The 14084-nt window shown below is 44.0% G+C and overlaps 1 protein-coding gene across 1 annotated transcript; it reads left to right on the forward strand.

Moving 5' to 3' along the window:
- The first annotated feature begins 704 nt into the window (after nucleotides 1–704).
- Nucleotides 705–13632, forward strand: FRRS1L (ferric chelate reductase 1 like). The gene is made up of 5 exons (XM_045004117.1): nucleotides 705–918; nucleotides 6996–7080; nucleotides 7569–7707; nucleotides 11817–12063; nucleotides 12579–13632. Exons 1-5 carry the CDS (start codon nucleotides 705–707, stop codon nucleotides 12749–12751), a joined length of 858 nt encoding a protein of 285 aa, XP_044860052.1. The 3' UTR covers nucleotides 12752–13632.
- Nucleotides 13633–14084: the final 452 nt, after the last annotated feature.

A 14084-nucleotide genomic window follows, 5' to 3' on the forward strand; every position in this document is an offset into this window, starting at 1 on the left:
CCGATCCGTTTACTGGGTTTTTCCCTCAAGGTGCTCAGTAGGAATCTGCTTGTTTCAGTTTATTTGCCTTGGGAAATTATTTCTGCCCCATTCTCTCTCACACCAGGGCAAAGTGATGACATCTGTGGACAAACCACGCCATAAGGTCCTACGCATTTTCCGTGGAGCTCACTCTTCAGCGGATGATCCCCCTCGTTTGCCTCTTCCCCCAGCGCCACGTGAGTCATTTCAGTGCACCACTGAGTAACCGCAGTGATTTATTTGGGAGTGGGAAGCGGATTAGAGGGAAATGTCTCCTCATCCTAAACAGTTCCCTTCCCTCCAAACCTTTCACTACTTCGGAGCAGAGGGCCTGTGCCCCCTGCCTCCGGTCTGCATTCTCACGTGTGAACGCAGAGCCCATCCTGCCCCCTTGGAAGCCGGTGGGGTCGGGCCCCTCGTCTCAGATTTCCGGATTGGCCCCTACATTGGGGGGCGCTTGAGCTCAGCCCCTCCTTGCTCATCAACCACTCGCTGCCATGGGGGCTCTCTGCACGGGTCACTGGGGGAGGGAGGCCCGGGAGCCCCCCACTCCAGCTGGGGGGCGCAGGGCCCCCAGGAGCCCGCTGCCCCTCCCCTCGCAGGACGCCGCGAGCAGCCGGAGGCGGAGGAGGGCGCTGCTGCTGCACGCCTCGCTCTGCGCCTCTCCCGGCTGCGGGGCCGCCATGTCTCCGCTGCGCTGGGGCGCTTGGCTGCTGCTGCTCGCCGGCCCCGCAGCCTCCACCGCCAGCCCGGCAGACGAGAGCGGCGGGGCGCGGGGCGGGGGCCGCGGGGACGGGGAACGTGGGGCCGGGGACGAGCCGCAGCGGCAGCACCACGACTCCTCGTACGGCACCTTCGCCAGCGAGTTCTACGACCTGCGCTACCTCTCCGAGGAGGGTGAGGAGGCCGGGGGGCGCGGGGTGGGGAGCCTCCTGCTGGGGCAGGAGGGGGAAGCCGCAACCCCCGGCCCCGTGAGATGCTCCGGGCCCCCGGAGGGGGGTAGTTAGCTGGGGGATGAAGCATGCAGCGAGGGGAGGGAGAGGAGCTCGATGCACTGGGGGGCGGGGGGTGTGAAACATGCAGGAATGAAGGGGAGCGTGGAGCTTAAATGCACCGGGGGGTGGGGGGGGAGCATGCACCGAATGGAGCTGGATGCACGGGGGGAGGAGGGGTGAAGCATATACAGGAGGGAGGGGAATAATGGAGCTAAATGCACTGGGACACGGGCGCGGGGATGGAGCATGCACCCGAGGGGAGGAAAAGAAGGAGCTGCATGCACGGGGGAGGATGAAACATCCAGGAATGAGGGGCGGGGGGGGGGGGGGAGTGGAGCTGAAATGCACTGGGACGGTGGGGGTGGGGAGGGAGAATGGAGCTGGATGCATTGGGACACGGGGGGTGGGGAATGGAGCATGCACCGACGGGAGCGGGAGAATGGCTCTGGGTGCGCGGGGGAGGAGAATGCATTGGGACACTGGGGGAGAGGGGGATTGGAGGGAGCTGGAGGCATCGGGAGCGGGAAGCTGCACCAAGGCCAATGGAGGGTCCATGGTGGGGGGATGGGCTGCTCCCTTCTCGCCCCGCTCCTGGCCGGGTCTGCGCCCCCGTCGCCCCGCTGTCTCTGTGCGATGCGGTCTGTGCCGTGGAGCCGCCTGGCCCCGTGGAGCCGCGTCATTTCAGCACGTTGGCTAGTAACCCGGCGGCGCTGGTTCCCTGCTGTGGCCGGGCGGGGGCCTCCGACCTGCTGCTGGGTCACCTTTCTGGGGCACCTTTGGAGCCAGCCCCACGCCCGGCGGCTCCAGTTCTGCAGGGCCCGTGGCTCCCACCGCAGGCTCAGCTGGGGGCGAGTGCCGAAGGGGGAGTGTCGGAGGCCTGGTGCAAGGGTTGCAGTAGATTGAGGCTCGTGGGAAAGGAAGAGGGAGAGCGAAATCTGCCCTGCTGTGGGTCGAAGCTGTGTTTTGGGTGTCAGACATATTTTCTATTGACAATCAAATGCTCTTCATCATGGGAAAGAGGGTGGGCAAAATGAGCATATCTCCCCCTCCTCTCCCTGGCTTGGGCATCCCTCCTAGCTGCCCTTCCTTTTGGCTGGGGTGCTGAGAGCTCTGCCTCGCGTCTCTGTTTACAGTAACCATTACTGGTGTGTCCTCAGGCTTTGGAGCAAGAACTTGGAATCGGGCACTGCAACAGTGCTGGGGTCACAGGGATGCCTAATGCTGCGCTCTGCTCTTTTGCAGGGAATACAACCTTGTCTCTCCTAGAGCACGCTCAAGTGTTATCCTCTTGGATACACAGCCTTTCAGGCTAAATGTGCCAAGTCTCTATTACCACCACTTGCAGTTTGAAATCAGGGCTCACATGTACTCCCATTGGGCAGGAGACCTGTTGCACTGGATCTCATGCAGAGATTGGAAGACCTAGTTAGGTTTCACATTTCTCTTAGCAGAATATCTGCCCATTTTATCAATGGTTCTGAGGTGCAGTCCATCTTCTGTCCTCAACCATCTATGCTATGACAGCCAAGCATTCTCTTTTCACAGGTTACCTTGGTATAAAGATGACCTGTGACAGATGAAGCATATAGGATAGAGACTAATGTTCTTGACAAAAATCACACAGTCACATTGATTGCAATATTGTTTTAAATGATGATGATGGTGAAGAAAGATTTTTCCCTATCTGTGAAATCCATTTGTTAGAGCATCTCCAGGAGTTTGATGGGTTGATCATGTCTGGTTGCCTCCACTCAGATACAAGAGTCAGTTCTTTCTCACCATGAGAAGTTTTCTAGTTGCTGTACTGACAAGATTGATGTGATTTAAATAAAAAAATGGCTGCTTTTGTGGTTGCAAAACCATTTCTGGAGGGGATAAATACATCATCTTCTCTGGCACAGTCCTGGACAGTTTCAGTCACCGAATTTCTAGCTACAGCTTTTGAGTTGGAGCCTTTACTTAATTTTACTAGCCAAGAAAGGTATTACATCCATTATCCGTTGATACTGCTAGTGACTCCTTAAAGGAGGGTTGCTTGCCAGCATCCTTCACATGAACTGTTAGGGTTTTGTTTAAGAAGCCATCATCTTACCATAGCAATCTTACCAGTAATTGCCTGTTCCTAATTTTACCTTTGGGGGAAAAATTATTGATAGAAATTGTGGCAAGACAATTTGGAAACCGCAGACACTTCTCATTTCTCTCATCCCATTCTTTCAGTCTGGCGTTAGGCCTGGATTTGGTATGAAAGCTGTACTAGTCACACTGATCTCTTAGCAATGGAAAGTATTCTCACTGATTATTAGATCAGTCAGAAGCCCTCCATTCATTTGTGACAAGATTTTCGCTGACCTTTTTGCAGACTATAGCTATTTTAGACAGTGTTGCACTTGAGTAGTTCTTTCTTTCCTCTCTGAGAAATCCCAATAGGTGATTTGGGGCCATTGCCTGTTTTGCCCGGAGGGCTTCCTCTTCCAGGATTCCACAGGTTCCGTATATTAGTTGAGATCAGCCAGTGAGGTGGAGCTATTGACAATCCCTAAGGTTTAAACCCATGGAGGTTGGGGAAGGACATTCTATTGCAGGACTGTCAGTTTAGGAATTCATCCCTTGCTGGTTGGGTAGAATATGAGTAGCTGATCTTTGGGCCACAGTGAAAGGCCTATCTTGTTTTCTCAGGCTTTTGCCTGAGCAGGGAGGGGAGTGGCTGTGCTGGTGTATAATTTCATAAGAGGTGAAGAAGTCTCTGATTATTTTTTAACTTTTAAAAAGCCATGTGTTATGTCAAATATATATGTGCCTAGATATGTATTGAGCATATTTTATACATTTTAAAATAAATGGGGCTGAACTTTAAAGCTTCAAACTTAATGTATGGCTGAACGTTGTATAGCTGCTTGAAAATGTAGAGGAAGGGAAGGAGTTAAATAACTAGGTTTTAGGCAGTGAAAACTTTCCTTTGCTTGCGTAAAGTAAAAGCTTTTAGTTACATTGCTGCCTGCAGCACTATTGAGTGGTGCAATAGTGCATAGCTCCAATAGTATTATAGTGAGGGTTGTGTTTCTCTTGAGTGGTGCAGCTTAAAACTCCTGAGGAAGTGAAAATGCAGCTGCAAAACTTCTTAGTACCACAGCTAGTTCTTTCTTTTTATGTCAGTTGAGGAAAAGAATATCAAATTCAAATACCAACAAAAACCTGAACCCAGAAAGATCAGGAAATTCAAAATGTAAGGTTTCAAAAACAATGTTCACTCAGCCTCATTCCACAAAGTGTACTGGTGCCAAGTGGACAAGTGAACATTGGTTTTGGAGCCCTGACTTTTTCATTATCTGGTTGTTTTGTGTTCAGATTTATGTAGTGTATTTTATCTTTAAACCGTCTTTTACCTTTTGATTTAATATAAAATTCATTTTAATTCTTAATGCAGAATTAATCAAAAAGGCCCTGTACATATCTGGGTTGGTGAACTGAAACTATATTGGTTTAACAGCGCTATACTTTTAACATTCATGTATGGACAGAGACTCAGGAAACCTGGGCTCACTGTGTAGTTCTGCCACAGACTGCCTAAGGTCACACAGGAAATCACTTATTCTCTCTTAGTGGGATTTTTAAAAGTGCCTAAGAGAGTTAGGTGATTAATGCCCATTAAAAGCTCATAGGAGTTAGGTGTCTTCAGATACTTTTGAAAATCCAGTCCTCTGTGACCAGGGTCCCTGGGGCGGGGGGTGGGAGGGGCACACTGAAATTGCTTAAATCAGGGCAAACTGCAAAGAATGGGGTAGACAATCCCCAAAGCTGGTGGATAGTCCAATATTTAGATTCTTCAGCTTCTAGAATAACCTTATTGGTTACACGGAAGCCAAAACATAGCAATCCAGCCTTTGGGTTCCCCCCCAGACAGCCAAGTCAAATATGAAAGTTCTACCAGTCCCAAAGGATTGGACACATTACCTCCCAAGTTAATGAATATTCCAGATCTTATCCAAATATACGCTTACAGCCAATTCTTATGAGTACCGTTCTGAGATCATTTTCATAGTAGAGATGGTGAGCTTTCTAATTGCAAAGAATTCTTAGAATTAGTCCATAATTTCAGTCCAATGTTTCATACCCCGGGTGATCCAGATGCGACTGGAAATCTCAGTCTTATGGCTCAAACTTCCCTCAAAATAAAGCTCAAGCAGATCTGAGATGAAAGGATCAGATCCCAAGAATACTTTATACAGTTCCTGGGCAACACAGAGTTCTTGGATGAACAATAGACATTTGATGTAACCTTCTGTTTCCCAAACATTACTGGTGATTAACTACACAGATTAACGTAAGGTAATTTATCCATTTAGCAGTTCATCACAGACTTTAAAGAGACACATAGACAATGACATTATCACACTCACATTTCATCTAAATCAGGGTTCAAAAATTTCCAGCCCGTGGGCCATCTGCGGCCTGAGAACTTCCCCAATGTGGCCCACGGGGCTCCAGCAATTTTGGGGCCAGGTCTCTCACTTGGTCTCGCCTGCCACCTCCAGGTGCTCACCTCCACGTGTCCCCCGGGCAATTTACAGTGGCGCAGAGCCACCACCGGCAGCGCAGTGGAGCTGCGCAGCTTCTGCCTGCTCTCTCCATGTGTCTGCTGGCCTCTCCCTACGGCCCCGTGGCGGGGTGGGCCCTCCGCATGCTGCCCCCTGCTGCCAATGGGAAGTTGCGGGGGTGGTGCCTGGGGGCAGCAGCATGCAGAGGACCCCCGGCCCGCCCCGTCTTGGAGCCCCAGGTAAGCGCTGTACCCCCTGACTGCCTCCCAGAGACTGCACCCCTCCCCCCTTCCTCCCAGAGCCTGCAACCTCACCCCCTCCTCCTGCACCCCTGCCCCAGCCCAGAGCCTGCACCCAGCACCCAAACTCCTTCTCAGAGCCTGCACCCCAGTCCCCTACCCCAGACCTCCTCCCCCATCCAGGCTCCTTCCCAGAGTCTTAGGCAGATGTGTGGCGGAGTTTGGGGGGGCGTGCTCTGGGTAGCATGAGTGACATTATTAGCCTGCTTGGAGGATTGGAGGACTGGCACAGGCCCTAAGATAATAAGTCAGCAGCCCCCCCACCACTCTCTCAGCGCCTCCCGCCCGCTAGCAGCCCCGCTGATCAGCACCTCCTGCTCCCTCCCCACACCTCCTTATCAGCTGTTTCATGGTGTGCAGGAGGCTCTGGGCGGGGGGGGGGGGGAGAAGAGAGAGGAATGAGGGTACGGCAGGCTTAGGGGAGGGGGCAGAAAGGGATGGAGTGGGGGCAGGGCCTGTGGCAGAGACAGGGGTTGAGCAATGAGCACCCTCTGGCACATTGGGAAGTTGGCGCCTATAGCTCCAGCCTCCAAGTCGCTGCCTATACAAGGAGCCATGTATTAACTTCTGAAGAGCCACATGTGGCTCTGGAGCCACAGGTTGGCCACCCCTGCTCTAACGGTTTAATCTGGGTCATTTAGCCTGCGAGCTGCTTAAGCCTTTCTGGCCATGTGTCACAGCCTCGGTGCCCCATCTTTAAAATGGAAGTAATGGACTCAGTTCTCCACTGGATACAAAGCTCAAGTGCAGAGGAGGAGGGACTAGGAAGGAGCTGATTGCAGATCCCTGATTCCTAACTGACTTGTGGAAAGACCTTCTGCCAGCAGAGAATAAGGTGTAGTGGCCTCTGGCTCCACTACACCCTCATCCCTCAAAATGCATTTAGCAAACAAGATAATCCAGCCCAATAATACTTCCTCTTATCTACTCTTTGCATGTTTTGTCTAGTTAGATTGCGAGCTCTTTAGGGCAGGGACTCTCTCTCTTACTAAATTTATGTACAGTGCTTAGCACAATGAAGGTCTAATCTTGGTTGGGGCCTCTTAGATACTATTCTAATATAGATAAATAATAACAATGGCAATATTTGGATGTATTTCTCTGCATTCATTATTTAATGGTGGTTTATTCTGATTATACAGGTTACCCTTTCCCTACTGCTCCTCCTGTGGATCCATTTGCAAAAATTAGAGTGGATGATTGTGGAAAAACCAAGGGATGCTTTAGGTTGGTGTAGAATAAAAATGTAGACATCTTTCAGTTTATAAACGTTACTTGACTTCACTAGGGATACTAGTAAATGTCACACATTCATTTTACTAAATATTTGTTGTCTGCAGATATTCAACATGATGAGGGATTATGTTGTTCAACACTTGATGAGCATTTACGTAAATAGTCCCAATGAGATCAATGGACTGCATCTCTGAATAAGTGTTCACCATAATGAGCCAACATTACCCTGGCTTACCATAAAGGGATAATTATTGTTAACACTGTAATTTATAGTATTGTATACAAAATACAATATAGTATAGAAATGATAAGTTCTACCAATATCTGAACATTTTATTTATGCGATAACCACCATTAACAACAAATCATGCCGTCTTTAAGTTTTTGATGTAGAAACACAGGTAAGCTATAACAAAAAAAGCTGTTCATATTCTGAATGGTAGAAAAAGGTACATGTTCTGTTTTCCTATTTCATTCAGGTATGGTAAACCTGGATGTAATGCCGAGACTTGTGACTACTTTCTCAGTTATCGTAGAATAGGAGCCGATGTCGAGTTCGAGTTGAGTGCTGACACTGATGGCTGGGTGGCAGTAGGATTTTCTTCAGACAAGAAAATGGTAAGACCAACAACATTTAATGTTTCATGTTAACAAGTATACAAGCTTTTATGTATTAGAATAGGCACAGTTTATATTGGATTGGAAAAATATGTGGCAGATGTAGAGAAAGATACACTTCAATGCTTGCATAGTGCTTTTCATCTCTAGTTCGCACGGCACTTTACAAAGGAGGGGTGAGTATTATTTACCCCAGTTTTACAGATTGGGAAGCAGAGCTGTAAAGAGAGGAAATGAAAATCAGACAGCGGATCAGGAAATGGAACCCAGGCCTGCTGATGCCTGGTCAAGTTCCCTAGCCACTGGACTGCCCCACCTCCCTTTAGAATGAAGGACTACAGTGACCATTGGCTTCTGCTGTTGAATGCAAGACTGTTAATGACTTTGCACCATTTAATTCTAAAAAACCATTCAAGAATAACAGGTTTGTCTTCTAAGTCTTCTGTACCAGTGTTTAATGGAGCAAAGTATACATCAGAAATTAGTGAAGGGTAAAGTTTTCTTAAATAAGTCAATTATTTTCCCACTGTATAAATCTGGTCTTAACCATTAAACTCTCAAGGAGATGCCCACTGCCTCTTTCCTCCACCAACACCCCACATTTCCAGAAAAGCCAGGTGAATTTAGAGAGAAAATTATTATTGCTAATTTAAATATATATGCTATATAAAGCAAGCCTATTTCAATTTGTTCTTTTGCTTTTTAAAAAAGTTTTTAAACAGGGTTGCCTCATATTTATACTTGTTTCTGTGATTTTTATATTTCAGAGCATTGCTTTTATTGGGGTTTTAAGAGGAAGGCAAGAATTGAGGAATATAATTCTGTTATACAAATAGTGATTCTCATTAACGTATTTAAGCTCAGAACACAGTTTATAATGCTACCTATAATTGATTGCATATTGAAACATATCCCCCATCTGCAACTGAAAATAGTGTTTAGGTAATACATCCCAAGTCAGAGGGCAAGTGTAATTATAAAGTTGCATGTGGACTCTATACACTGGAAAATGAGAGAGTGTTTAATGGTCCTTAATCAGAGCCCACTGAAGCAATAGAAAGACTCCCACTGATATTAGCCACTGACTTTGGATCAGGCCCAAAATGAGGAGCACAAAGAAAATGTGAGGGGAGATGCATTACCATCCTACCCATGTATACGGTATTATGTTGGAAATAAAAGATATTAATCAGTCTGCCTCCAGTATGTGTCATGGAGTCTTAAGAAATAGTTGTAGGGACACATTTTTAAAGGTATTTAAGAGCCTCAAGATCCAGATAGGCACTTAGTGGGATTTTCAAAAGTACATAGGCACTTAACTCTCCCAGGCAGGACCTGTCTGCACCTTTAAAAATCTGCCCCTAGTCTATATCAGGTTAACAGTGGTAACATGCAGCCTTATCATATATCCAGTAGATGGCACCCCTGCACAATCATAATTTTAAAGTGAATGCTTTGGGTTTTAAACCTGCTATGTATGAGATGCTGTACATCACTTAATCAGGCTACAATGCCATTTGTCATTTCAGTCTTTATTGCTTATTGTATCTGTTAATTTCATCTATTTTTCCCAGTAATTTCCCTGCCAAACGAGTGTCCTAGAATATGTAGGGCTTGTTGTAAATGACTTTGAGCTTTGTGGCAACAGGGCTGCAGCACTCATTCCTCATCAACAAAATTCTGCCTTAGTGGAATCCAGTCCCAGTTTCTGGCCTGAGCAGCCAGACACAGTCCAGGGAAGAAAATAATCTTGATTCTTTGATGGATTATTTCTTCATTGCCCTGTGCAGCTCTTTCTTTGTCTTGAATAGCATAATGCTCATTCCATTTTTGTGCGCTCTCTCGTTAAGATTTTGTACTCCTTTTCTATTAACTCTAGGTTCAGATTTTATTATTTTTATTTGTTGACTCAGAACCATATTCGGATACACTTGTTCATGCTGAATAGTACTTTACTCCACTATTTGTCCAGTTGAAGTGGATGGGACCACTCGTGGAATGTGTTGCCACCCTTTGTGAGCAAAGGTGTCAGACTCTGGCCCTTATTTATTCATTGCCAACAATGTGCTTGACACTGTACTATGCTCAGAAATAAGTACAGTCCATGTCTTGAAGCATTTACAGTCTAAAAGACATAGAAGTTGGACTCACCGAGAACTCCAGAGGTAGGGGTAATTAGTAGGGCTTTGTTTGTTTGTTTCACCTATAACTATTATGAATTAACTTTTTGTAGGCGTAATGCAAGAAGTCAGTATTTAGGAGGGATTTAAATGAGGAGAAAGTAGTTCATGGTGAACCGAGGTTGAGAGGTCATTCCATACAAAGGGGGCACTGTAGGAAAAAATGCACAGAGACGGGTGGAGAAGAAGGAACTGAATAGGGCATCATGTTTGGCATCACTGGCAGAGTTATGGGGTGCGGGAACCTGATAGGAAAAAAAACCCAAGATGTGGGGCAGAGTGGAGTTCTGCAGAACCTTACCAACAAAGGTCTAGGAAGTTTAAATTCAATGTGGCATGTAAAGGAGAACCAGTAGAAAGATTCCAGATGAGGATGATATGGCAAGAACAACTAGGCAAGGAAAATAATTAAAAATCCATGTTTTTTTTTAAATTGATTGGGTTGATGTGTTAGGGAGCTACACTGCAATTTTGACTACAGAATAGTTCAAAACAACATTTTAACTTGGTTTTGTGTTTGGTTTTTTAATGTGGAAGATGCTATTTAAAAAAACAAAACGAAAACCTCTCCTTGTCCTTAGAGGTGAAGAATTTTTGCTCAAACTTATAAAAAAAAATCAAACCTTGAAAGTTTTTGAAAACTGTGACTGAAAACAGGAGGTTAGAATGGAAGCCCTTATATAACCTCGACTGTAGCAGTCACCACCTCTCCCACAATAATACTGAGCACCTGGAGCTTTTCAAGTTCATGTCTTACCTAATTCTTCCATTTTTCAGCAGTTTTATAAGAATCTACACAGCAGTGGCAGCTAAATTAATGTGCCACCCCTTACTTTGTCCATATCCATTTTGTTCCCCAAAAGCAGTTTGTGATACCAGGATTAGGTGAGCAAAGACAATTATGAATCTCTTGCAACATGCATAAAAGAACAGACTTGCTTAAGGATAAAGTCAGCAGACATTATTCCCTCCTTCACTGTGACACATTGATGACATTAGTACTATGGCTGTGGGGTATGTTGTTAGCCAGTACTAACATCTACAACACTGATAGTAACCCAGTCTTTACTTGCCAACAACCTACAAAACTTTAAGATTTATTCCTGATACTAATGCTTCTGGAGGGCTATACTTTTGGAAGTAATATTGTGCCCTGAATGGTTCAGTGTCTTTTCTGCGTCAACAGTGTTTTTGAATAATTGTTTTAGGAATATAGTACTTCTGTGAATAGCCTGCACAGGTAATTGTCATAACACTTTTTTTTTTCATCCACTTGTTTGTTTCTTAGATTGTGTTTCTTGTCACCGCCTACAATATGTGCAGAAGCAAATTTGCCATTTAACTGAATTCCTACTTTGCACTTAGGTGATGCATAATAAGGGAAGGAATTACAAAAAAACTATTGAATTAAAGTGGATTCTGTGCAGTTATGCAATTATCCCTTCAGATATTTTAGATTTGTTTCCTGCTGTTGATTAGATTATATAACATTTAATGTAATGAACTTTGCACCCCAAAAGTTCTGTTCTTCCTCTGTTTTTGTTGTGGTACAATATCTGGGAAGTTTGCCTAATATGAACAATAAAAAAATGTTACTTTTTCTTTCTTGTTACTTAAATTATGTCAGGGAGTTGCCATCCTACTAGGATTTAGTATACGTCTTGGGGAAAATCAAAGTGGCTTGCATACCCATAAACAGATAATATTTACTTTTTCTACCATTGACTTTTTGCTGCACAATCTGCAGGAGGAAGTATCCAGCGATTTGTACAATGAGAGGGGGAACTAGAGCCTTTATTATGGTCAGCTTTCATAGTGAAAATTAAGTAATGTGAATATTTTTATGGATATGAAAAAAATTATTGCATGTTGTTGAGTTTTCTTTCTAAAAGTAAAAGAACTCTGACTCGTTTCTTTCTTACCATGTAGGGCGGAGATGACGTTATGGCTTGTGTTCATGATGATAATGGAAGGGTCCGAATACAGCACTTTTATAATGTTGGTCAGTGGGCTAAAGAGATCCAGCGAAATCCAGCTAGAGATGAAGAAGGGATTTTTGAAAATAACCGTGTGACTTGTCGATTTAAACGTCCTGTGTATGTTCCCAGAGATGAAACTATTGTAGATCTTCACTTGAGCTGGTACTATTTGTTTGCTTGGGGTCCAGCAATTCAGGGTAAGTTCATGGTATGTGGCCACCACTGCGTTCTTCAATCTATTCCATCATTGTAAAAGGAATTAAAATAGTTTGCAAAAGATGTTCAGATTTCTGTTTACAATAGGAGTGTGTGTATATATGTAAATTAAGGGGGCAGTGTCACGTCATATAAAACTTCCTTACCTACTTTTTTTGATTATCTCTACTCCCAAAAGCTAAAATTGATTGTAGATGCTTCAAAAATTACCAGTTCCTGATTCTTCTGAAGGATATTGTTCAAAGTTCAGGTTTCGTATGATTTATTCAGAGTTTTACCTTCTGGCACTAGGTTAACTGTTGATGTAATGCTGTGTTTTTGTGAAGATTTCCCATTTGGCTAGAAACACCATTTTAAACTTATGAAAATCCTTCTTTTCGTATAGTAACTAGCAATAAGAGGAGGTGAGGTTATCTAGCAGAAAAGAAAGAGAAATCAGAAGTGGTTTAATTCACATGCTATGCTCATCTCTTTTTCTATCCTTTGTCTGTTAAAGGTTCTATAACTCGGCATGACATAGACTCACCGCCTGTATCAGAGCGTGTTGTCAGTATTTACAAGTATGAAGACATTTTTATGCCATCAGCTGCCTATCAAACCTTTTCTTCTCCATTCTGTTTGCTTCTTATTGTTGCACTGACCTTTTATTTATTGATGGGAACCCCATGATCACAGCTGGATATATATGGAAGATTGTGAGAATTTGTTAGTGAGAGTTCCTCAGGATGGATGCATTTTCTGTTGGAATTCATATCACATCGTCTAGCTGCTTTGTTGACAATTTCATCTTCTCAGCAAGGAGATAACCTCTCCTTTGAGCAGTAAAGGTGTGCCAAATAATTAAGAATAATCAAGGAGCAAGTAACAAACCATTTCCAGTGTAACTACTAGTTGTTTAATGAAAAATACTTTTGTAAAGTGTGTGTGTGTGTATGTTGGGGGGAATTTAGTAATGGACATGTAGAATCAAATTATTTAATACACAGTTTCCTTCAAGAAATAAAAGTTGGGGAAATATTTTCTGTTAAATACTTGTGGTGCAGATAGCACACCTGTTTCTGAACTCAGAGTCAGGGTAATGTCACAGCACTGATGTTTAATAAGGACTGCTTTGTGATAATGGGCTTTCATCTCCCAAAATACTTCGAATTTGACAAAAGCAACTCACAGGCCTAAATGGTTCTGGTGCTTTCCAAAACCAGAAAATGCTTCACGTTCCCAGTACAAACAAAATTAAACTTTCCATTACAGAATTCTAATAATTGTCTGTACTATAAAAATAATTCTTAGACACAGCCATACTTAAGAAGCTTTTTATTAATGAGAGATGATGGTAAATAAACAAGGATAAAGAAAATTAATGCTGGTATAAATTCTTCATGATACAGAAAAATTCCTAAAAATATAGAAGCCCCTGCAAGCCATAAGACATCTTCCAATAGGCAAAGTATGTTTCTTTTTTTATGAAAAAATGTTACTTAGATGTAAATGTCTTTTAAACAGCTGTTTTGCAGTAACCCTAAGGTGTCTGTTCTCACCTTGCTATGTGCCCTACATCCCGTTCATGTTAAAGATGAGAAGCAGCAGCAGCTCATTGTTCCCAGAGCAATGCAAACATGATCTTTGGTACTAATACGGGAATAAATAAAAAGAGCCTTAATTTCAGTTCCATCAGAACCATAGGTAAAATCATATTTATCCAGTGAGGAAAAGGACAATTCAAGCATGACAATAGATTTGAATTTTTTATCCTTAAAAGTATTACAAAAATGGAAAGAAAATAGTTAAGTGTTATTGGAAATGGGAGTTGCAGAAATGTATCAAATGATAAATAGATCACAACTTATTCTAAAATGTTTTGGGTTGTTGCTGTACATTTTCACTGTCTACATGATAGGGAATTTAAGATTACCTTAAGATGGGAAGCAGCTGTCTCTTTAAATACCTGATCTTGCAGATAACACGCACAAATCTTCCATCCACTCAAGTGGGACTTCTGCAT

This window comes from Mauremys mutica, chromosome 2 (assembly GCF_020497125.1).
Source record: "Mauremys mutica isolate MM-2020 ecotype Southern chromosome 2, ASM2049712v1, whole genome shotgun sequence".
Classification (NCBI taxonomy): domain Eukaryota; kingdom Metazoa; phylum Chordata; order Testudines; family Geoemydidae; genus Mauremys; species Mauremys mutica.

Excerpts from the sequence above, each read along its gene's own strand:
- FRRS1L (XM_045004117.1), top strand. The coding sequence starts at position 705 with ATGTCTCCGCTGCGCTGGGGCGCTTGGCTGCTGCTGCTCGCCGGCCCC. Across the intron at positions 7,708-11,816 it reads TTTCTTCAGACAAGAAAATG|GGCGGAGATGACGTTATGGC; the intron begins GTAAGACCAACA and ends CTTACCATGTAG. Across the intron at positions 12,064-12,578 it reads TTGGGGTCCAGCAATTCAGG|GTTCTATAACTCGGCATGAC; the intron begins GTAAGTTCATGG and ends TGTCTGTTAAAG.